Source organism: Diospyros lotus, chromosome 5 (genome assembly GCF_014633365.1).
Source record: "Diospyros lotus cultivar Yz01 chromosome 5, ASM1463336v1, whole genome shotgun sequence".
NCBI lineage: Eukaryota > Viridiplantae > Streptophyta > Magnoliopsida > Ericales > Ebenaceae > Diospyros > Diospyros lotus.
The window spans coordinates 38,228,815-38,254,323 of record NC_068342.1 but is presented as its reverse complement, the minus strand read 5'-3'; the positions used below and the strand labels follow the sequence as shown (position 1 = coordinate 38,254,323).

Below are 25,509 nucleotides of genomic sequence, written 5' to 3'. Positions count from 1 at the left end.
TCTTGTAAATAACTTCAAATAATGTTGTATTCTATCTGCTAGGTTTTAGGAAGAGATAGCATTATCAGCTAGAATTTAGGAGAAGATAGTATAAGAACCTCTGTATATATTATTCCTTTCTCGGAAATTCAAGGTAGGAGTTTGATTTCCACAAACTCAATTGTTAGTTTTAGGTTCCATTCCATAGGAACCGATTCTGTTCATTACTGAAAACCAACCACTATTAAGATGAGTTTGTTTTGATAGTGAAAATATTTAAGTTGAACTTACAAGCATGTAACTTAACCAAAAAAAAAAAAGTTATAGACATGTAGTCATCTAGGGATCAAATCAAAACAATTGAACAAGGCCCGAGATAACAGTTTTTTTTTTTTTTTTTTAAGGATTATAGGGAGTTAGTTCAAGGTCTTCTAATGATTTCTTTATTGGGATATGGTTAAAGGTCTTATGCTTTCTCATAAGTGGAAAGCAGATGAGAGCATGATAGAGGTTCTCCATTTACTTCATATCTTCAGTCCTAAATGAAGTGGAACTTTTTATCTTTTTTGTAAAACCCAAGTGTTTAGCTATATGTTAAATAACAGGATATTTATTGTGTTGCATATGGAGATGAACTTGTAATTGGAAACCTAGGGCTTAAGAATTCGAGAAACAGAGAATAGAGAGAAAGCTCATGCACCCATCTTATTGAATGAATGAATCAACAACAGACAACTAAACATGAGCTGCTTATATTCGCAGCCTAACTGACAATAAGGCATTATCGCCTCATACAATTAATAACATAACAACAACATAAAAAATAGGAAGCAAAACAATAAAACAACAAGCTAATACTATCTCAGTGTTACATTATCTTCAACACTCCCCTTCAAATCAAGCTCCTCCAATGTCTCTGTAGTACATAAGTTTTTTAGAAGATGCTTCCTTTGCAGTATATCTTTGTTTACTAGTACATACAAGATTCCAAGTTAGCCCAAGTTTGCAACATAACAATTGAAATTTGTCTCTAGGCAAACTCTTAGTCAGAATATCAGCAACTTGCTCTGATGTAGGGACATACCGTATTTCCACTTCACCATTTTCAACTCTCTCCAACAAAATGAACATCAACACCAACATGTTTAGTATGAGAGTGAAAAATAGGATTTTTAGCCATGCTCTTGGTTGCCAAATTATCACACCATACAATAGGAGTTGTAACATTTGAATATCCCAACTCTACAAACAATGACTTAAGCCATAGTAACTCCATTACTCCCAATGCAATAGCCCTATACTCAGCTTCTCTTATTGACCGAGCAACCACTGACTGCTTTTTGGAACCCCAAACAATAAGATTGCTGCCAAGATAAACACAAAACCCACTAGTACTCCTTCTAGTGACCTTGCAGCTTGCATGGTCTGCATCAATAAACACTGATAAAGTCAGATTTCCAGGTGTAGAAGAGAAGAATAAACCCAACTCAATAGTTCCCTTTATATATTGAAGCAATCTCTTGCAAGCTAACCAGTGTTGACACCTAGGGTGTGCTGAAAACTGACTTAACTTGTTAACAACAAAAGCAGTATCAGGTCTTGTATAGGTCAAATATTGTAAAGACCCTACAATTGTTCTATAGACAGCTAGATTAGGAAACTCTTCTCCTTCATTTGTCAAAGAAAGCCCAGCAGTCAATGGAGTGTCATAGGGCTTACAATTTTCCATCCTAGCTTTCTTCACTAGATCCATAACATATTTAGTTTGAGTAAGATAAATGCCACTTTTGTTTCTATAGACTTCAAACCCTAGGAAGTAATTGACAGCCCCTAGAGTTTTTAAAGCAAACTGATGGTCTAGATCATGAATACAAGCCCTAAGAGCAGTATAATTAGATCCAGTAAGAAGTATATCATCCACATATACTAATACAAACAACACATACTCATCTGTCCTCTTTATGAACAATGAAGCATCGAAAACTGATCTAATAAAACCCCAGTTAAGTAAAGCTTCTTTCAGCTTATTATACCAAGCACGAGGAGCTTGTTTCAACCCATATAAAGATTTTCTCAATTTGCAAACATGATTTGTAGTGGCAATATTGGCAAACCCTTCTAGTTGAGCCATATACACGGTCTCAACTAAATCACCATTCAAAAATGTATCGTTAAGATCCATCTATTGAATTTCCCAACCAAATGATATAGCTAACGAAAATAGAACTCGAATAGTAGGAGCTTTAACCATCGGACTAAAAGTTTCTGCATAATCTACATCTGGATTTTAAAGAAAGGCTTTTGCAACTAACCTGGATTTATACTTTAAAATGGACCCGTCGAGCTTAAACTTCACTCGAAAAACCCATTTATTCCTAATGAGATTCATATCATCAGTGTATGGAACCAACTCCCAAGTATTATTCCTTTGTAGAGCAGTATATTCTTCTTCCATGGCTTTAGCCCATTGTGAGTTTAAAAGAGCCTCTCTAACTAATGATGGTTCAAGTGAGCTCACTAAGGCATGAGGAGAAGAACTAACAAGCTATTTGGCTTTAAGACGAGTAAGCATAGGATGAACAGAAGGGGTTGAAACACTCTTATATTTAGGAATCTTTGAGATAGGAGGTGTAGACGATGCAAGAAAAGATGTGGGGGCAGGAAAGTTAACATTGTTTGTTGACCTTAGAAATGAAATCAAGGAATTAACGACCACAGGACACTTGCAAGAAGAAGATGAAGAAACAAAAGGATGAAGAAATTTTGTAGAAGGACTGCTAGGCTTTGAATCTTGGGGTAAGTTAGCAGTCACATTTGATAAAGAAAATATAGTGGAGTAAGGAAAATCCTGAACGTTAAATTGAACATGTTGGGTTGTATATACACGATCAGATGGATGTAAGCATTTGTAGCCAGCTTGAGTAATACTATATCCAATAAAGATACACTTGGTTGAATGAAACTCAAATTTGTGCTTGTTGTAAGGTTGAAGAAAAGGAAAACAAGCGCAACCAAAAGGTTTAAGGAAATGATAGTTGGGAGGCTTTTGGTATAATAGTTCAAATGGGGTCTGAAAATTAACAGATGAGGAAGGGAGAATATTAATCACATGAATAGCAGTTAGAAAGGCTTCTAACCAAAATTTTAAAGGCATATTAGCATGGGCTAATAAGGTTAATCCCATTTCAGCTATATGCGTATGTTTTCTCTCAGCAACTCTATTCTGTTGATGAGTATGAGGACAAGTAAATCTAGGATGAATGCCATTATTCTGTAGATAGGGTAGACATGCACGGTATTCTCCCCCATTTTCAGTTTGTAAGGCTTGAAATTTGGTGTGAAATTGATTTTCAACAAGTCTATGAAATGTAATGAACACTGATATGAGATCTGACTTGAGTTTTAAATGATATAACCAAGTGTATTTAGTGTAAGCATCCACAAAAATGACATAGTATCGAAAATCTCCCATTGACAACATTGGAGCTGGTCCCCATACATCAGAATATACTAGTTGTAATGGACGAACAACAGTAATCTCATGTGTAGAAAAAGGTATTTGATGCAATTTACCAATCTTGCAAGAATCACAAAAAAATAAATTGGAAGATGAACAAGAAATTCCAATTTTATTCAACACATTTTGAAGTACATTCAACGAAGGATGACTCAATTTATTGTGTCAATCTTGGCAAACATCAATATTTTGAGTCACATTCACATCATTTGACAGTTCATGAGCAAATGAAAATTGTCTTTTACATTCTTTTGCATCATTACATGAATTGAAAGAAGTACTAGCTGAATTAATAGAAAATAACTCTAGGGATTGAGCTTGAGTGCTCGTTGCAGCGGAACAAGATGTTGAATGAAATTCTCATTTCTCTCTCTAGAATTCTCTCCTATCTCCCTCTCGTTTCTCTCTGCTACTCTCCCTCATTTCTCTCTAATTTCTTCCCCAATTTCTCCAATTTCTGTCCAATTCCCTCTCCAATCATTCTATTCTTGATCTTACTTCTATCGGATCCTTCTGATTCCCAATCCAACCCTAGGCTAAACCCTAGGGGTTCATGACAATTGGGTGTCATATGGTTAGTAGCCCTTGAAATCCAAGATTCATGTGTTATTCCTATCAGTATTAGAGGCTGAAAGAGGAGTAAAAAACACTTGTTTACCGTCCTGTGCAATGGAGCATGATGTTCTTCCATCTTGGATGATCTTTAGGAACTCCTTCAGCCTATTTATTTCCTCTTTATTGAGTTGTTTCAAATTTGATCCAGAACCAGTTACTTCTTCCTTTTCTGCTTCTCCCTTTTTTCTCTTGATTGGCAAGTAGCTTTGAGGGTAGTTTTGTTGATGGCCTTGAGTCCTCATATTCCGAAACCTGCCAACTTGGCTGAGTATCGCCTCCTTCCCATGCAGTTTGAAGCACGTCTCTCTGGTGTGCCGAGGCTTGTTGCAAAAAGTGCACCACTGTCCTTCATGCTTGGAAGCCTTGGTTCGGGTTGTAGATGGTTTCCACGTTTTTCCTCCTACTCTTTCCTTATTATTGGATAGGAGTGTTGATCCTTCCATGTTAGATCCACTAAGCATAGCCCCTCTCTTATTTTCACTCCTCACAATAGCAAATACCTCATTTAAATTAGGAAGCTTATTTTTACCAAGAACTTGTACTCGTACATGATCAAACTTGGGGTTTAGGCCTACTAGGAACTCCACTATTTGGTTTCTTTCAAGGATGTCACGGTCTGGCCATGATAGAGTCGTCGCACTAATTCCGATGTGAATTAGGAAGATTCAAGAACATAACAAGGGTAGAGAAAAAGAGGAAGAGAAGAGAGAAACGAGAGAGAGAGAGAGAGAGAGAGAGAGAGATTAGAAGTAGGGAGAAATTCAGAATTCTATTCCACGATAGTCTCCCATGAGAGCCTTGGAGAGAATATACACTCGACAGTGGAAGGATAGGCCCGCTACAGCAGATCCTATTCCCTCTTTCTGTTGCAACCAACCTTTTTGTCCTTTTCCAGCCATTACACGTGGGCCCTATAGGCTAAACTAATTCTTAATAGAAAATGATAGCAAGAGAAACTAACAAATTACAACAGTAAAGAAATAACAAAAGTTACAGCCATGAAGAAATTGAAATTTGGGTAAGCTGGGTTCTTCTCGTGACAATTCTCCCCCCTTAACAGATTTTTTGTTTTCAAGAAATCTTGAGAAGGCTGGCAAATCTTGGAAATTGTTTAAGTAAATCAGGCAAGTACCCCCAGGAGTTGCTCTTTGCTGATCCTTCCTTCCATTTTACTAACACTTGAATGAGTGGGGCTCCCTGACTGTAAATTACCCTCCTCTCTAGTATAGCCTTCGGCTTTTCCACCCTATTCCCTTCCTTAGGAAGTGAGAGCAATGCTGGATTCACCAGTTCAGTACCCACTACCCTCTTCAAGAGAGACGTGAAAAACTGGGTGAATTTGGGACTCTTAAGGAAATTGCAACCGGTAGGCCACCTTCCCCACCTTATCCAATTTAGTAAAGGGCCCATAATATCGGGGACTGAGCTTAGATACCTGCCCTCATGTGACTGATTTCAAATGGGAGTGTTTCAGCCTCAAATACATCTTCTCCCCCACTGTAAACTCTCTATCACTCCTTCTCTGATCAGCCACCTGTTTCATTCACTTATCACTACGCTCTTCAAGAGAGAGATGTGAAAAACTGGGTGAATTTGGGACTCTTAAGGAAATTGCAACCGGTAGGCCACCTTCCCCACCTTATCTAATATAGTAAAGGGCCCATAATATTGGGGACTGAGCTTAGATACCTGCCCTCATGTGACTGATTTCAGATGGGAGTGTTTCAACCTCAGATACATCTTCTCCCCCACTGTAAACTCTCTATCACTCCTTCTTTGATCAGCCACTTGCTTCATTCAGTTATGAGCGGATGCCAATTCATGTTTCAGCTGTCGTAATACTCCTCTCCTCTGTTGTAAATACTCCTTAACTGAGGCTGCAGAGGTATGATCTCTTATAGCAGGTAGGAGGGGTGGTTTATACCCAAAGAGAGCCTAGAACGGTGACATTTTTAAGGAGGAGTGGTGGTTAGAGTTATTCCACCACTGAGCTAAAGACAACCACCTATGCCAACCCTTAGGTTGTAGGATACACACACACCTCAAATATGTTTTCAAACTCTGATTCACCCTCTTAGTTTGCCCATCCGATTGAGGATGATAAACTGTGGACATATTATTCAATTTAATTCCCAGTGCCTTCATGAGTTCTTGCCACAAGAGGCTTGTGAAAATCTTATCATAATCTGAAATTCTCGTCTTAGGAACCCCATATAATGCCACCACCTGATCCAAGCCTCGATCACAGTTCTTCCTCCTCTCTTCCACCTCATTCCTCCTCCTCATTGTCATCTACCTCACAGTTTGATTTTGCAGTTGTGGCGAAGGCTTTCAGTTTCATACCAATCAAATTAGACTCGAACAACTATATTTTCTGGAAAGCACAAATCCTAGCTATAACAAGAGTTTTCGATCTGTTGCCGTTTCTTAACAAATCACCGCGTCCTCCTAAGTACGGATCAGATCCAATCAGTAATGATGAAGCTCCGGTGATCAATTCGAAATACATGAATTGGATGCGATCTAATCAGTTGTTGCTCGGGTGGTTATTCTCTACAATTGACAAGGAGGTGCTAGTGGAGGTGATTCATTGTGAATCATCTACCGAGGTATGGTCTCCCTTGAGAGCTTATATTCTTGTCAAACTATAGCAAAATCATTCCAATTAAAGCAACAACTAAGGTTAGTTAAAAAGGACTCGTTGTCTATTAATGATTACATCTTGAAAATTATGACTATCGATCATTCACTTGCTATTATTGGTGAATTGATGAGTGATAAGGATCTGCTGCTTGCTATTTTAAACAGCCTAGATCATGAATATGAGACGGTAGTTAGTCTGATTACCTGTCAAATGGGTGAAATTAATCTAGAGAAGGTGCAATACTCATTGTTAATGCATGAACAACGGTTAAACTCTAAGAATTTGTCGCCACAGTCCTCGGTGCATTTTGAATCTGTTATGAATACTCTTGTGAATGTTAACATGACTTTTGTTACACCATGGCATGGTAATAATAGAGGAGGTTTTGTACAAAGAGGAGGTGGATATATGAAGAGAGGGGGAAGAGGTCGTGGTAGATCATCTGGTAGATGAATCTATTGTTAGTTATGTGGGAAACCAGAGCATTTTGTTGATAAGTGTTATCATAGATTTGATAGAAATTTTCAAATTTTTGGTCATGATTTTCAGAATTTTCAGAGAGTGCCTTCTATTACTTCACAACCCAATCCTAGAGCATATCTAGCTGCCTTTAGTGATTCTAATGAGCCCTACATGACTGATATAGGTTCAGCACAAGGAACCACTTATGGCCAGTTTCCTTAACCTTCTGAAACTTTATCTCAAGCCTCCTTAACCATTCCGGGTTTGTTGATTCTGGAGCAACAAACCATATCACATCAAATCTCAACAATTTGTCTTTGCATGCTCCTTACAACGATTGTGATAAAGTTTCTGTTGGTAATGGTAAGCAACTTCCTATTTCTAATGTTGGTCTTAGACAATTATACACTCAAACTAAACCTACATCTATTATTGCTCTTCCTCATGTTCTTCATGTTCCTCATATGAAGAAAAAATTAATTAGTCTATCACAACTTACTAATGATCATAATGTGATTGCTGAATTCCATTCAACTATGTATTTGATCAAGGACAAGAATTCAAGGCTGGTGCTACTGGTCTCTATCAGCTGGTTCCAACTTTTGGTCAAGCTACCAGCACTCCAGATCATTCTGTCAAGCCTAAACATCCTAAGTCCTTTGCTGCCAATTCAATTTTTTTGAATAAGTGCAATGATTTTTCTTTGGGAAATTGTAAAAGACAATTTCCATTTAGTTATGGACTGTTTCCTAGTGTTAGTATAGCTCAACAAAATAAGACATGCCAACAGTGGCATGCTCGATTAGGGCATCCTACCTTCAATGTACTGAAATTGATTCTAAATAAAATCTAAATTCCTTGTTCTTCCTCAGCCCTTTCATTTTGTGATTCTTGCAAAGTTGGGAAACATCATCAGCTTCCATTTGTTACTCATGAAATTACAGCAAATAAGCCTTGTTCGGACTTGTGGGGTCCTTCTCCTACTGTTTCTGTTAAGGGATTCAGATATTACATTATATTTGTTGATGCATACACAAGATATACATAGCTATATCCATTGAAATTAAAGTCTGATGCTTTGCCCACCTTTGTTAATTTTCATAAATTTGTTGAACACCAATATCAAACCAAGCTTAAGGCTATCCAAACTAACAATTAGGGGGGGGGGGGGGGGGGGGAATTTAGAGCCTTCTTGCCTTATCTTCAAAGACTCACCAACAAAATGGTGTTGCAGAAAGAAAGCATAAGCATATAGCTGAGATGGCACTTACATTGTTATCTCATACTCACATGCCTATATAGTTTTGGGAAGAGGCTTGTCAAATTGTTGTGTATACCATCAATTTGCTATCATTCGCTTCTTTGAATTTTCGTACCCCCTTTGAACTTCTCTGCTATGAAGAACCCAATTACTTATTGTTACAACCTTTTGGATGTGCTTGTTTTCCTTACTTGAGACCCTATAACAAGCACAAGTTTGACTTTCATACCACTAAGTGCATATTTCTTGGATATAGCCATATACAAGGTGGTTACATGTGTTTGCATCCCTTTGGAAAAGTTTATGTTTCTAGACATGTGCGGTTTAATCCTAATGAGTTTCCATATCTCATCTTATTTTCTCCATCTTCTTCTTCTTCTTCTTCATCATCAAAGTTAGTACCAAATAGTTCTTCTACATTGTTGTTGCAATCTCTTCCTTCCCGTTCTTCCATTTCTTCAGTTTCTCAAGTAGCACAGTCCTATATTCGTCCTGTATCAACACCAATTTCTACTAATTCTTCTAACCCCTCTCCTGATCCAATTTTTGCTGCTCCAAACGACAAACACTTACAGTCCACAACACCTAGAGCTTCTGCTCATATTCCTAAACACAAAGTTGTTCTAGCTCCCTTTGTTCATCCCATGCTTACCAAGTCCAAGGCTAAACACTTTTCAACCACATCTCCTCATGCCTTAGTGAGTTCCTTAGAACCTAGCACAGTTCATGAGGTCTTATTAGACTCACGATGGGTTAAGGCTATGGAACAAGAGTTTTCAGCTTTACAGAATAATAATACATGGGAGTTGGTTCCATTTTCTAAAGACATGAATTTAATTGGTTGTAAATGGGTGTTCAAAACTAAGTACAATTTTGATGGGACTGTTTTAAAGCATAAGGCTTGCTTGGTTGCAAAAGGTTTTCGTCAAAACTCAGGCATTGACTATGCTGAAACATTCAACCCTTTCATCAAAGCACCCACTATTAGAGTGTTGTTTTCATTAGCAGTAACTTTTGGATGGGATATACAACAGGTTGATATTAACAATGCATTTCTAAATGGTGATCTTATCGAGGAAGTTTTTATGTCACAACTTGAGGGTTTTGTTCATTCCAAGTTTCCTTCTCATGTATGTAGGTTGAAAAAGTCCATTTATGGACTAAAGCAAGCTCCTAAAGCTTGGTACACGAAATTAAGGGGTGCACTTCAATCTTTGGGTTTTTCAAGGGCTGTGTCTGATGCATCGTTATTCATAAAATGGACATCTACTTTTGTGCTCTTTATCTTTGTTTATGTTAATGATATCTTGATTACGGGTTTTGATTCTTCTGCTCTACAAGCATGTATTCATGGTCTAGATACACACTTCGCTCTTAAGACCCTTGGTTCTGTCAACTATTTCCTAGGGTTTGAAGCATATAGAGATCATGGTGGAATCTATTTTACTCAGTCCAAGTACATTCTAGATTTGTTGGAGAAGGCTGTTATGAAGGATTTTAATCCTTGTGACACCCATGTTAATTCTATTGTGTCCTTAACTAATGAGGGTGAGTCTTTTGTCAATCCCTCTTTGTATCGAACAATTATTAGATCCTTGCAGTACTTGACTTATACCAGACCAGATATAGCCTTTGGCGTGAACAAGCTAAGTCAATTTCTGTTTGATCCTAAGTAGCAACATTGGCTAGCATGTAAGCGGCTACTTCGTTGTCTCAAGGGTACCATTGGTTTGGGTCTATTCTTTTCACTCTCACCTGCAGATTTACCCCAAGTTGTATATACCGATGCTGATCATCCTGGTTGTAAAGTATCTAGGCAGTCAACTGGTGGAGTGTGTGCTTTTCTTGGTAACAATCTAATTGTTTGAGTTTCAAGAAGTAGTACGTGGTTGCAAGATCAGTTGGGAAAGCTGAGTATAGGGCCATTGCCTAGGGTGTCACAAGAGGTATTATGGCTGAAATTGTTATTTAGCGAGTTGGGATATTTGTGTGCTCATACTCCGGTCATTTGGAGTGATAATCTAGCAGTCAAAAGCATTGCTGAGAATCCAGTATTTCATTCCCGTACCAAGTATGTTGAAATTGATATACACTTTGTTAGAGAGAAGGTGAAGAAGAATGAAGTAGAAATTATATATGTGCCTACTACTCATCAAGTGACAGATGTATTTTCTAAAGGGTTACCAAGGAGCAGATTCAAGTATCTATGTGACAAATTACATATGCAAAAGTCTCCTATTTTTGTTGATTCATGTAGCTTATTAGACAGGAAAATGTCCAAAGGGAAGTTTGATTCGAGGGGAAATGTGGAAGAACTTGCTTGAGTTCATTTCAGTTTTCATTATCTATTGTGTTGTTGTCAGTTAGCTATTGTGTCTTGATATATATGTTGCATGTATTGATGGCTAATTTGTTTGGCGGTGATTAGCTTAGTGGCTTAGGCTCGGTAGTATTTAAACTCAACGAGCCTTTCTCTTGTAATATTGAGTTCATTTTTCATTCTCTCAATTGAAAGTTCTCGAAAGCATTTCTTCTTTCTCTCTCGTTTTCGTTATTTTGTGCCCTAGGTTTCTTATTGCCCTAATTGCTTTTACACTCATATTCAGCCAAAGGCATATTAAGACAGTTTAAGTGATGTACCTCTAATTGATTTTGGTCTAGAGTGATTGTGGTTAGGTGGAATTCCCCTTCTAGCTTACTCCCTTCCTCAGCCTCCTCCATTGTTTGGATTGTAAACAACTGAGTTACTTGAGCCCACTTGTGCTTGAGTAACTCCTGTAGCTTTTTCCCAGTAATCATTTTACAGGCCCCAATCTCTCTACTGCCTGTGAGAGTCATCTTCTTCCCACCCTTCTCAAAGGTCACTTTCATTCGGTTAAAGTCAAAGCTGATAGGGCTAACTTGTTTCATCCAATCCACCCCCAGCACCACATCACAACCCCCTAGCTTAAGTAGTCTCAGATCAGCCTCAAACAACTCCCATTGCATTTCGTAGCAAAACCCGGTGCAAGATGAGTTGCTTAGCACCTTGTTGCCATCGACAACAGTCACTGACAAGGGCTAGGTCCCGGTTAACCTGCAATGAAGTCTCTTGGCAGTGCTCTCGTCCAAGAAACTGTGGCTACTCCCACTATTAATTAGGATCATCAAACTTCCCTCCTGCACCTTACCTTCCACCTTGATGATTTTGTTGTTGGTTCCCTTAAGAGCTTGCAACTAAATCTCCCCATTATCTTCCCCTTCTAACTCCTCTGCTTCCACTATCTCCTCTTCTTCCATGATTCCATCTTCTCCTTCTAGCAAGAGTAATTGTCTCTTGCATTGGTGCCCCAGATAGTACCAATCGCCACATTTAAAGCACATCTCGGCTAGGTGTAGCCATTGCCATTCCCTTTGGCCTTGGGTTCACCCTTGGGCTCCCCAGCTCTGTTGTCTCTACTTGTTCATGATAGCTTCTATCATGATCTCTTGCAGCCTCGCATTCTTAGTTGCTTCCTCCACCATCTCCGGATGGAGCATCTTGACCATAGGCCGAAGTTCCTCGTTCAACCCACTCAAGAAGTTGGAGACAAAATATGCCTTAGAGAGGTGGGGGCTCAAATTGACCATGATCGATCTCAACTCCTCAAACTGTGCTTGGTAAGCCTATACCCCCCTTTCTTGTTGAAGTTTATTGAACTCCTCCACCACATCTTTCCTGTTTCTGTCACCAAATCTCTCATACAATTTATCCGCAAATTCTCCCCAAGGACATTCTCCCCTAGTCTGTGACCACCCTTGGTACTAGGCATCCCTCGCATCATTAAGGTATGCGGCTGCCAAGGCTACTCTACGCGCCTCTGATATATTGTACCAGCAAAACATTCGTTCATATCTCCTCATTCACCATCTCAGGTTACTTCCATCAAATAGGGGAATCTCTAGTTTAGGCATAGGGAACCCCGGTTGATTGAATGTGATTGGTCCTTCTCACCTATGCTCCACATTAGTATCCTCATCTGCTCTTGGGGCAACCTTAATTTTAGAGGCCTCCGACATTGCCATTCCTCCCTCCATGGCTGGTTAGAACTGGTTCTGTCCTTTCTCTAAGGAAAATCAGGTGATAGACTTACCTGATTTTCAAGTGTGAACATTGCCATGAAGTTCTACAGTTGATCCTGGATTTGAGCTCCCACCTCGTCTTGGATCCCATCCAATCTCCTCTCCTAACTTCCTAGAGAGGTGTCCATCTTTTGATCCATCGCCATGATCGCCTCATGGTTGCGATTGGATCTAATCTCCAGTTATTCCACTCGAGCTTGCAGATTGGTAACTGTTGAATTGAACTGCTACACTTGTAACTCGAGATTCTTCATTTGAGTCCTTTTTGCCATCGCTTCTCTTACTGAATTCCCTCGGCCCGAGCATTGCTCTGATACCAACTTGTTAGATCTTTAAAGGATCTGATAGAAAACTTTCAAGAATTTTGGAGAATTAAGGGAGATTTGGGTAGAATTTTGAGAAAGAGGGAGAGAAAGAGAGAATTGAGAGGGAGAGAGATAGAATTGAGGGAGAAATTCAGAATGAATTCAATTCAAATTTTCGCATGCCTCAATACAAGTAAGCGGGTCCTTCATATAGAGGATCCCGCATCTTCAGCTTTGGCCAAAAGGGACACTTATTTACAATTATACCCCCTTCTAGAAGTAACTACCCAATTCACTAACCGTTACAGGTGAAGACCATGCCACTTGCATGGTATATCCCCCCTTCTAGTTACTTATACCATGACATATGTTTTTGTGGGTAGCTTAATAAGCAACAATCATTCATTTGTTTGGATTGTGGCCTGTTAGGATGAAGCAAACGGGTACAAAAACTTTATTCCATAAAAATTGACTCAACCAATAAATGATTACCGAGACAGGCTCTTCCATCTCTATGGTTGTCTTCAAACTAAAACAGTATTACCTCTATGTATAAACTGGTCAGTGTAAGTTTGGACATCAAAAGGAAGGTATACAATTATTTTATTGCCAAGTCAAAAGAAATTTATTCTAATTGTTCTTGGAAGTGGAGTCAGAAATAAACTGTAGTCACTTCTGATGGACAGATATTTTACTACCTTGCATTGCAAAACCTGAAACCATGCTTAAAGCTGTGCATTATTTATCTTGGCATTCTTTTGTGATAGGAATGTCATGGGTTTGAGTTGTGGAAATAGCCTCTTTGTGGAGCAAGGGTAAGGTTGCATACAAAAACGACCCTTCCCTAATCCTAGAAAATGAGGATGCTTTGTGCACTGGGGATGCCATTTTCTGCCTAGGAAGAGTAGTTGCTTCTTTTTGTATTGTTTTGTCATTTCAACTGTTAGTCATGCTTTCTTTATGCTAACCTTTTTGGTTTTCCATTACCAAGTTTTTTTTAGACTTGCCTTCCTTCCCAAGGTAACAATGGGTCTCAAACTAGAGTTATCCCTTCTTTCTCCCCTATAATCAACATATTTAAAACAAGGTTGCCATCTACCCTTCTTGATAGTGAACCATTTATCTAGTTCAATGGGGGTTGGCTCACCCAGATTCAGTAAAATAATAAAAACTGGTTATTCAGCATATAAAAGAAAGGTAGACTTGGGTTGTTAGTTCAGCATAGTCAGTATATGAATCTCTTCCAGGTAGGTACTTAGGTTTTGCTAGAAATTAAAAATAATCAAGTTTATGATGTTAAATGGTCTAACTGAAGGTTTTGTTTACTGTTTACTAACTGGCCACTACAGGCAGGATCTGAAAATACTGAGTGATCTGCCACACCCTGGCAGACAGAATCCTTGTTCTGGAGGAGAAAGCTTTTTCTCAATTTTTTTTTTCTCCAGGCTGGGGGGGGGGGGTTGCATCTTGCGGTGTTTCTTTCCTTCGTAATACTTCATTCACCGATCCTGTTTTATGCACTAGGAGTAAATTTATGAAGCATTGTAGTTTGATAGTTTGATTGAATAAAGAAGTGATTCCTTTTTATTTTATTTTTAAATTTTATGAAATTTTTATAAACTCTTATCTTGATTACAAGTTCACAAATTTTGACCCTTGAATATTGCAGCTTGCAAAATTAGCTGGAAATACAGTGGTTGCAACATGTGGAGGGAAAGAAAAGGCTGTGCTTTTGAGAGATTTGGGAGTTGACCGTGTCATTGACTATAAAGCAGAAGATATCAAAATTGTATGTCTTCTACCTCAATGACTTAAGTTTTTCAAGGTTTTTTTAACTCTTTTTTCCCTTTTGTTTCTCTCTTCATTTCTTTCCTTCTCTTTTTTTTGCGGGGTGGGGTGGAATAAACACCCTATTATTGTATCATTGTGGACAGTCTACAACTTGTCAGATTTTTCTTCTTCAACTAATTCTACTAATGGTAATGTTATTTGAACAACAATGTTTTGAACTAATTCTACTTTTCAAGAATTATAAATACTTTCACAAATTAAAAGTGTTTATAATTTTTGAAAATTATAAACACTTTTACTAGTGTTTATACATATCAAAAATGGGTTATAATTTTTGAAAAGTAGTTGATGATTTTATGAAGGAGTGTCATTAATTCCTTGAAGAATTACTTATAATTTTGTGTGTCAAAACAGAGTGTTCAAATAGCATTACCATTCCACTAATTCAATTTTTTTGCTACAGACTCCATTCTCTTTATGCTCAGGTCACATGCTGCAACAAGTTTTAATTTTAGCATGTGAATCATTCCATCTTGCCATCAATTAATTTCACTAAAACATTTATTGAAAGCTCAGGTTTCAGTTTAAATTTTAGAGTGCTTAGGATGTTAATAGAAAATGCCATCTGATACAACAAGTTCCATCTCGTTAACTAGCCTAGAAATATATCATATTGTATTTACTGCTAAGGTAGAAGTTGTTCAGGTGTCCAGATATCATCAGTCCCTTCCATTTAGCTATACCTTTCTTAAGCTCTGTTGTTCTGGTTACCTGACTAAATGATGCAGTGTGCAAATACGTGTGTATGAGGAGGCAAGCAGATGCATGTGTATACACACACACAGAAACATCCATGTTATATGTCTTTTGATGAGAGCAGGCCTTTGCACAGTGTTAGGCTGCTCCATTGCAACTTGGGTGGGTTTCTGGTTTTATAAACAGAAATAGGCAACCTGCATGTCAGGATAAGGATGCTTAAGTCTAAATATTCCTTGAATCTGCAATGGTGGCAACATTCTGCATTAGGGTGCTTTCTTTATTTGCATATGCCAAGTTTTCTTGCTTTCTGTTCTTGTCTGCTGTCTTCTGGCATGATGTGATCTTTCTTTTTGTTCTTTTGCTCATTTTCCGGTTGAGTGCTTCCCAGTTCTGCTCAGTTTTGGTTTCTTTTGTTGTAAAGGCTACATCCTCTTTTTTTTAGTTCTTTATTTATTGTTAAAAAAGGTTGCATCAAAAGTATTGGCTTTTTACATCTACCTCGATTATCTTTTCAGAGTTCTAGCAGAAATGGTTACTTGCATATCTCTCTCTCTGCCCCTATTTATTATCTATCTATCTATCTATCTATCTATCTATTTTTCTCTTTTTTTCTTTTTTGCAATTTTGCTCATAACTCTCACTTCCAGGTTCTAAAGAATGAGTTCCCAGAAGGTGTTGACATTGTCTATGAATCTGTTGGTGGTGGAATGTTTGATATGTGCTTAAATGCACTGGCAGTCTATGGACGACTTGTTATCATTGGAATGATTTCTCAGGTAGATAGGCTCCTTTTGTGAGTGTTAGATTTCAATCACATTGCTTGGTTTGCTTTATTTTCTTTTGTTCAGTTGCTTTATTTCTCATCCTTTTCAGCTTCAAATCTAGAAATTCTTATTTAAAGAGAGACAAAATTCATGGCCTTGTTATGTAGGACACAGTTCCAATTGATTTAAATTTGTGGCCTAAGTAACTCCAATCTTAATTTTGCCAGCCTGGATATAAACTTCCATTTTAATTTGTTATGATGTTGCTTTCTCATCAGTCTCTGCAAATGACAACTAAACCCTTGGTTGTCAAGTATGAGCTTCAGAACCAAGGGTTTAGTTGTGCAAATAGGAACTGATGTGTTCCTCTAGATTTGAGTCTGTAGTAACCCTATTGTGCCTCAATTTATAGTTTTTAACTGATCTTAGAATTGCTCCATTGTGACAAAGCATCTGTAAATTTCTGAAGTACTGTTGGTTTCTCTTCATTATTTTGGAATGCTATTTTATGAATATATTTGGATTTTCAGTATCAAGGAGAGCATGGATGGAAACCACGCAATTACACTGGACTCTGTGATAAGATTCTGTCTAAAAGCCAAACTGTAGTAAGTCGGACTTATTTCATGGGTTTGTTTCAGTTAATTCATGATGGATCTTATTGTCATTATGAACACCGTGCCTATTGTGTCTTCACCTATAGGAAATGACTATATCTGACTAGTATCTTTCACAAGAAATAATCTTGGGCTTTAGTTCTGAAACTTCCTTTCATTGATAATACTACTATCATTGTGACGCAATCATTAATTTATTATAATTTTTACTTGCAATTATGATGCCCAAAATGGCCTTTGATGTAAAGCTGCTTATAGAAAAGAGTTGAGTAGGAGTGCAGGTGGATATATATTACTTATGTTATTGTAGATGCTCATTTGATAGTTTTTACTGCACCGTCATTGAAATAAAATTTATAATTTAAATATGTATTACATTCCCTTAAGATATTCTAGAATGCCTCAGTATATAGTGGACATTATGATGTGGCACTTCAAAAATAATGGGTTTTAGCTTTCAGGGAAAGTACATAGAGGGCTCCAAATATTTGGACTACTTGATAAATAAAGGTTGAGAGAGAAAAGTGCAGTTGTTTGAGTTAGATCTGACCCTTTAGCTTGTAGTATAAATTTTTGACAGATAGGTTTCATTTAATGTTCATGTGAACTTGCCTAATGCATGAGCATGGTGGTATTCTATATTATCAGCCCTACTTAGATTCATATGTTGTTGTTTCTAGATTTTTATTTTAGCATCGTGTTCACATGCAGTTTTATTTCTATGCATCCACATGTTTGCTTCATTTTGTTTTGTTTTGTTTTGTTGATTGACGTGCGTGGAGGTTTGGTCCTTACAATTTGTTACCATGATGTAAAAGAATTTCCGATGGTTATTATTTATCAATTCCCATAGCTCATTGGCACATGTGAGTGCAGTTGAATTTTGGATGCTCCTAAACATACCCCGAAATCAGATTCAAGATTTGGGTTCGAGTTTGATGGTTGTACACATAGGGATCTTTCACGGTTAAGCATGATCCTAACCCCCACCCCCGTGCTTGTCTCCACCGTCCCTTATTCCGCCTTTCCTCTCTTTCCCCCCACTGCTCCTCCAATTAGACTCAATCAGAGGATTTGGTGTTATTTTTTTGTTAGCATTCCTATGCCAATAGTTTTGAGAATTGGACTTTTGTTTGAATCTGTGACCCCTTTTTTTCTCCAGAATTGAAGTTAAAATTTACTGGAATTTATTTCCATTCCCCTCTTTAAGGTATTGTAGGCAGATTCTAATCTGGCCATGTGGTGACATAGCTGACAGAAAATTCACTCCTGTTGCTTTGGTCTATCTAAGGTAGCCAATAGCAACTAGGACTTTCTTTCCTGCCCTATGGATATATTGTGATCCTTAATATTGATTTATATATTATTTCAATAATTAATCAGCAAATGGGAAATGATTGTATGTGGACTTTTCAAAAGCGATGGCCCATGTATTTTAAATGTTGATTTATAGATCTCTTATTATCCAAATAGATTATCTTATCTGTGCCTTAAGCATGGGCAGATCCTTGTTTTTTTTTTTTTTGGGGGGGGGGGGGGGGGTGGGGTAATGCTGGCATAATTACATATGTATATATATGTGTAAAATAGATTCATACTTGAAAGAAATTAAAAATGAGAAGTTAAATATTGGTTAACAAATTGGAATTTGATTTAAAATTTTAAATAAGACAAGAAAATTTGATATAGTTAAAGATCTAACATCTTTATGCAATGTACTCTTTAACTGTAGAATTTGTTTATTGGTGAGAAAAACTGAATAATTTCAAACCACAGAAGAGTGATCCATAATAAGAAACAGTAACAGCTTGTATTTTTTTTGTTTGGCATTATCAAGTAATCGATGAATATAATAAATTCCAAATGATACCAATTTTTTAAACCAAAGCCAGCAAAGAAAAGCTACCATTAAGCAAATTCAAACTCATAAGGGAAATAATCTACCCTTAATCTCGCCAATGCCAATATATAATACTAAATAAGTCATCAATGTAATGCAATTTGACATAAATTTACATATAAGGTGGAGCATCTTGGTTAACAAAATGCAAATACAACCAGTGGGGGAAAATATCTAAAATTTATCCATTATTCTTTAAAAAAAGAGGGCCAGCCCATGAAAACAAATAAAAAGAAAAAGAGAGATGAAAAATTGAGCTGGCCAAATTCCCCTGTTGGACCTCATATAGGTCTGTACTTGCCCTTGGATGCCAATGATTTTTTTGGAAATTAGAAAATTTAGAATTATATTGGATGCTTTGTGCTTGAGCTAATGATGCCAATATTTTCAGGCTGGTTTCTTCCTGGTGCAATATCCTCACCTATGGCAACATCATCTAGACAGGCTTTTCAATCTTTACTCCTTGGGGAAGCTTAAGGTAATGCATATGCCATCACTTAAAGCTTTTCTATATACCAGCTGTATGTCTGTGCTTGCGCATACTTACAAGAAGAAAAAACTGAGGTGCATTTTTTCTTTTTCTTTTTTTTGTTTCTTTTTCATATTCATTCTGTTGTTTAGTTCCTTCTTGTCGTTTTCTTCTTTTTTCCTGCTGAGTAGACACAAACAGGAACACAGAAATAACGGTAAGAATCAAGTTATCCCTGCCAACTTCCTAAGGAGCGTATAGTAATGCGACCAACTCCCGATTACTCTACTACTACCCAGAAAAGCCCAGCCTAGAGGCACAAAACTGCTGTTTAGGCTACTTTCTCTGCATTGCAAATTAGGCGAACTGAGAGGTAAAATCATAACATCCATCTTGACTAAAACATGATTTCTTTTCTCCTAGGTAGCCCATTCATGAGCAGCCTCATTACCTCTCCTGGAGAAAATGGTCCAGTAAATGAGACTTCACAAACAAATGCAGCTCCTTAGGTCATTGACCCCCCGTAACAAGAGTGAGGGTCTGATTCAAAACATACCATCATTTGTGATAACTTGCCATCTCTATAGCTAGTTTGCCTGCCATAATCTCAGCTTCTAGGACGGAACACAGAAGAAGCTCTTCCTTCCCTTGTTGTGGCTGATAATAGTGTGACAACCTGATATCGTGCCTTAAGTGAGCCACTGAATTAAAATATAGAGTAATTTTAAATGGGTAAATTAATTGTACACACTCTTTGAACTTTTTTAAATGGGTAAATTAATTGTACACACTCCTTGAACTTTGGCCTTTGGTTTGGACACACCCTAAATTTTAAAATTTGCACAATTTATCTTTAAGCTTTCCAAATTAGTCATTACACCCTGGGCCAAGGTTTAGGGGGTTGTCGTAATTAATTTTGAGAAGTTTAGGAACTAATTAGGTGAATTTTAAAGTTTAGGTGATATTCAGGCTAAAGGACCAAAGTTTAGTGGTGTACTATCAATTTACCTTTTTAAAATTATTTTATTACTTTATTTATTTAATTATCAATTTAATATTTGTATTTCCATTCTCCAACACCATTAATTGCAACCATAGTTAATTAACCCACCCACGGTTAACTTAACCACACTCTAGGGTTATACACGTAGCCACCTTGGGTTTAGGCACATATGACTCACCCTTCATGTTAGATTGCTTTCCAACCTTGGGTTACTCACTCAGCTTGTTCAATTGGGCCTCATTTGTCGCTTTTTGGGCTACATATAAATCTATATTTAGTTGGGCCTAAGTTCTTTAAAATTGGGTCTTAAGTTTTTGTTCTAATGATACTTTTGCAAGTTATATTCAACTTACCTTCTGTGAATGCCCCATGTTGCTCTTGTTCCCATCATGATCTGTGCTTGCATTGCATCGCAGAAAACTTGTATGGTGTAGTCCTTGTTAGGGAATGAATCAAGTGGAAAAAAAAAACTGGAACAAAATTGCACACACACAAAAAACAAAATTTACATGGTTCAACAAAGAATGCCTATATCCATGGCCAAGCCAGGTGTTTTTCACTATTTTTGGAAGATTACGATTACAAGAATTATGCCCACATATTTATAGATGAAAACTAGGGCAAATAGAACTCCTAATTCAAACAAGATTCCTAATTTGTTGAGGATTTCGAAAATAAATCTTTCAATTCCAATTTCCCTTACGTAGGTGTCGTAAATTGAATCAAGATCCACATCTCCAACACTCCTTGTGTTTCTTCGTGTGCTGCTCTAGATGACCAGTCACCATTCTTACCTGAACTTGCACAAGAGTAATATTTTTTACAAGCATTACATTGATTTCTGAAGCCCATCTGGGCAGTTCAACTTGAGTAAAATATTCTCACATTTGACTCATTCTATGTGGTGCTAGTATGTTTGGTTCATCTGCAGCTACTGGTACAGTTGAAGATGTGCTGTGTACTTATGATTCAGGAGTCATTGTGAAATGTGAAGTCATTAGTTTCCAGATAGCAAAACTAGTTGTCAAATTGTATTTTTGTAGGAGGAATAGGAGAGCAAGGTTGGGGTGGATGCATTGATGATGTACTAATGTTGGGCTTGTGACTAAGAAGTACTCCTACAGGGATTCTGAGAAGATAAAACACCATGATGACCAAAGCTAGATATGATATTCAAAAATATACAAAATCATGAACATGTATAATCTTTTAGAAACAAAAATTTCACAAAACAATGCAGTGAATAATTTACCCAACAAATAATAATTAAAATATTGACAAAAGAATCATTGCTAAAATTTTGAACAATTAGAGTTTGCAAGAGAGAGAGAGAGAGAGAGCGAGGGGGAATTGTGAGGGAACTCTTTAATTCCTATCCTCCCAATACAATATAGAGGTCCAAGATTAGACTGTTGGATGAAAAATTCAGCAGCCCCTAACTTTGGAGGTTACATGCAGCCTCAGGAGGCTGCGAAAGGCAGCCTACTTGCAGGCCATTCCATGCCAAGCACGGTACAGAGCCGTGCCTGGCCTGACCTCTAGTTATAAGAATCTCATAGAACCTAAACTGACCATAGGAACAAGGAGGAAATGCGCCTTTTAGTTATGAATTTATTCGAATTGGAGGGTATGTGAAAATGAGTTTTGGGTCTCTCAAGAGTACTTTCAAGGTGAAATAAACTACAGAAAATTTTTCGAGTGATTTTTACTATTTGCTATTTGCTAATTAGAAATTTAGAACCCAACTTATTTATCCAAAAAAAAAAAAAATGAAGGAAAGAAAAAAAGGCACCAGCTTGAAGTTTCTGTCATCATGCTCTTTAGAGGCTTATTATAGCCGCATAATTGTAAACAACGTGCTTATATTTCTCGACAGGTTTTTGTAGACCCAAAAGCATTCCTGGGCCTTCATTCTGTTGCGGATGCCGTTGAGTATCTTCACTCTGGTAAAAGTGTAGGCAAGGTAGGCAAATTTCAAAGGGCACGGCATGCTTTCCTTCCCCATATCCTTTGGATTGTGAATTTAAGGCTATTTTTAAATGTTTAAATCTTACAGGTGGTGGTTTGTATTGACCCGACTTTCAGTCAGCAAGTCGCCAAGTTATGAGCTTGTGCTATTAATGCCCTCTCGTACACGATGTTCTACCTTAGACAAATATTACAAGAATGAAGAAACTGCTGGCCGTTAATTCCCTTTCTGATCCTTGGCCGTTAATGCAAGTTGTTATCATGACCCAAAAAAGAAAAGATATCAATGTTCTAAAAGGATGATCACTATGGATACCCACTAATAAATTGCTCAAATAAGGTGGTGTTTACTTCTTTTCCCTACAAGGTTTCGATAATAATGTTTACTTGATACTGGGTTATTGGGTTACCTTATATATGTTTTGGTGTTCTCATTCTATGACTCGTATGATTTGGTGTTTAAAATGTGGATTTCAATAATATATGAATAGAATAAATGCTAAGCCTTGGAGGGATTGAATTTTATATTTGTAAGTGCTTATCTCATTGTAAAAATTCATATGGATTTCCGTAATGTAGTGTTTTCTAGTTGATACCCTCAGAAAGAACTCGTGCAAAAGTGGAGTTTGGTTCATTGACATGGTAATTGGAGATTTTAAAACCTAAAAACCAACCATCACAAATATTATTAAATTATTATTAATCCTTTTCATTTGTCCTACAAATGTACCCCCCAAGTCCTATTAGCACTAACGTTTTGTGAAATTTCAAATGTGATTAGATGAACTAAATTTGAAGGGTTATTATACAAGTAAGGAGCACCTAAAGGGAAAGAGATACCGTCATGATTTTTAGTTTCATGAGAACTTAAATACACTCGGGTCCAATCAATCAATCTCTCCTTCATCTAATTGACACTCACTATATTCATCTAGAGAAAGAATAACCACCAAACAATTAGAAAAGATTTATCCAATGAACAAGCAAGAGATATACATTAGATGCATGTAATTGATGTATGTAAGCCTGCAAATAACTTATTTCTTACTACTGCTTGCTTAATTAGCTAAAATCTACCTATGAGATTAACGTTCGGAACAATGTCTCGTCCCGTCCCTTTGTTCAATTGCAGTGAGCCTGTTGATTTTAGACAATTGGATCAATCTTCAAGAAGTCTAGGTTTTTCATTTATCATTCTACTTCTGGGTCTAGGGGGGTGTACTGTTTGGCTTGGGCAGTTTAGTAAGTATATATTTCAAACTAAACCACCAATGGCCGTTTGACTACTCCTTAAATCATAACCAAATCATTTCAAATCACCCATATCATAGTTCAAAATAATAGGTAAAGGAAGAATGTGCTGAGGTGTTGCTCTTTGAGCTCCAAGTTTCGTGTTCGAGTCCTGATTAGAAGATAGTTCAATAGGCAAAGAGCGACCTTGAAAAATGAAAAATACTTGCCGTCCTCACGTTTGCGGTTGTGTTAAGAATCGAAACTTATCTGCTGGATTTCCTGATTTATCTCTCCTGTTGAAATCATGAGGTCGAACAGTGGAGGGCGCTTGTGATGGTGCGTTAATAAAAAAAAAATAATAATAAACACATGATAAAATTAATAGACACATGATAAAATTATAACAATTTCATGGAATACAAAAAACTCAAAACACATACAGTTCAAAATCAAAAGAATATATCAATGTATCCAAGACACTTCATTTCAAAAATCCAAATTAAAATATTGTCTAGGGCTTTTTTTTTTTTTGTGTTAAATATGGTGTTGGGCTACATAGGGATTTTTGAACTTCAATTAAAGGGTAGGCAATCAATTTTACTTCTCTATTTGTTAAACTATAACTATCACTGACCACCCAGATTAAAAAATTATTGTTCAACATTGTAACATTTTTCACATAGAATTTTCCCTGTCCAAATCTGTAACATTACATCATGTTCCTTTCTCTTAACTGAAGCTGGCCTTTCATGTTCCTTTCCCTCCATAAACCCGGCAGAATGGGGATGAAAAAGTAACTTTTCAATGCAGAAAGACCAGGAAAAGAAAACCCAGAATGAGTGTTCCTATGCCTTGATGAAACACCATAACTGAAATTCCAATGAAAGTGATGCCAATAAATATAATCCTACCAGTCTATGCCAACAAAATCCTCTTAGATAAGCATGCATCATGGAGATAAGAACTTACTTCTTAGGATAATTATAGTTGGGATAAGAACGAACTTAGGATAATTATGCATTATGGACTGGTCATGTGAGTTGTGCATATGAATCATCATTTGGCTTTAGGCTTCTCTCATGACAATACCAAGCCAGGAAAGCTAGATGCAAAACTCACATTGCCTGAAAAATGAAAAAAAAAAGAAAGAAAGAAAGAAAAACACAGTGAGTAACTATTGCCAAAACTCAATTCTATTCGGTTTCAGATTAGGCACGACCAACAAAAAAACCCAAATTCATTCCCATTGTGATCATTAGTTAATAACTGAAAAAAATTACCTACTCAGTACAAAGAACAAAACAACAGAAGGGAAAATAAAACACACTGCAGCTTGGCGGATTATTTTAAAAATCCAAAATGATTACCAGTTTCCAGGACTAAACATTAAATGGAGTTATTTTGATTCCACAATATTTCTTTGTCAACCTGCTGCCTACTTGAAGTGTCTATTTTGAATACCAACTAATCACATAACATCCCTGCTTCTATCTTCTTCCTCTTCTTTTTTCTTTTTCTTTTTCTTTTTGAGGTTCACAACTAGCAACCAATTCCATAAATCTATGTAGTTTCCTAGGTAATTTATTTATCTTATTATTAATCAAGGATTTACCATATATAGCTAGAATGGCCCTAAAATGGAATTTTGTGCACATTATTCAAACTTGCAATTTCAAGTAAATCAGAAGACAGAGAAACACTACGATTGAATAGTCAAATGATAGGTGATAAAACTAAGTCTTCTATTATGAAGCAGGCAGAATAAGTTTTATAAAGTGTAGAAAAGAAATTCCTAAGTTTTAGTAAGGTCATGTTTCACTCAAATTTCATTAATGGATTTTGGATGGTAAATGCACATTCTTTTTGCTAGATCTTTACAAAAATTTAGAAGGCAAAGCATGCAGTTTGTGTCGACTACCTAAACTCCCCTTATGATAGATCTTTGTGAGAGATTTTTACAACATGCATTTCTCGAAAACATGAGACCTTTATAACTTTGGCAGATGAAAGAAAGTGTTACCACCATCCCTCCATTCAATGCCCGCCTATTTAACAAATAATTTGTTTTGTACACTTCATTTCATTCAAGCTTTGAAAAATACAAAATGCATAAATCTCTCA

At 37.0% G+C, this 25,509-nt stretch overlaps 1 protein-coding gene and 1 long non-coding RNA gene across 11 annotated transcripts in view; one reads left to right on the top strand and one right to left on the bottom strand.

Moving 5' to 3' along the window:
- LOC127801350 (uncharacterized) overlaps positions 1–22,682 on the top strand; it is a 72,976-nt gene extending 50,294 nt beyond the window's left edge. For both annotated transcript variants that reach the window (XM_052336367.1, XM_052336366.1), the window contains 6 exons: positions 14,554–14,673; positions 16,082–16,210; positions 16,729–16,806; positions 19,107–19,193; positions 22,064–22,150; positions 22,244–22,682. In XM_052336367.1, the coding sequence (XP_052192327.1) occupies positions 14,554–14,673; positions 16,082–16,210; positions 16,729–16,806; positions 19,107–19,193; positions 22,064–22,150; positions 22,244–22,294 (552 nt within the window). In that variant the 3' untranslated portion in view covers positions 22,295–22,682. The remainder of the gene's footprint in view (positions 1–14,553; positions 14,674–16,081; positions 16,211–16,728; positions 16,807–19,106; positions 19,194–22,063; positions 22,151–22,243) is intronic.
- A 1,076-nt stretch (positions 22,683–23,758) lies between these two features.
- Positions 23,759–25,509, bottom strand: part of LOC127801351 (uncharacterized) — a 29,834-nt gene continuing 28,083 nt past the window's right edge. For 8 of the 9 annotated variants that reach the window (XR_008023013.1, XR_008023014.1, XR_008023017.1 and 5 more), the window contains one exon: positions 23,759–24,512. This is a non-coding gene — a long non-coding RNA (uncharacterized LOC127801351). The remainder of the gene's footprint in view (positions 24,513–25,509) is intronic. The other variant, XR_008023016.1, reaches the window with a different exon arrangement.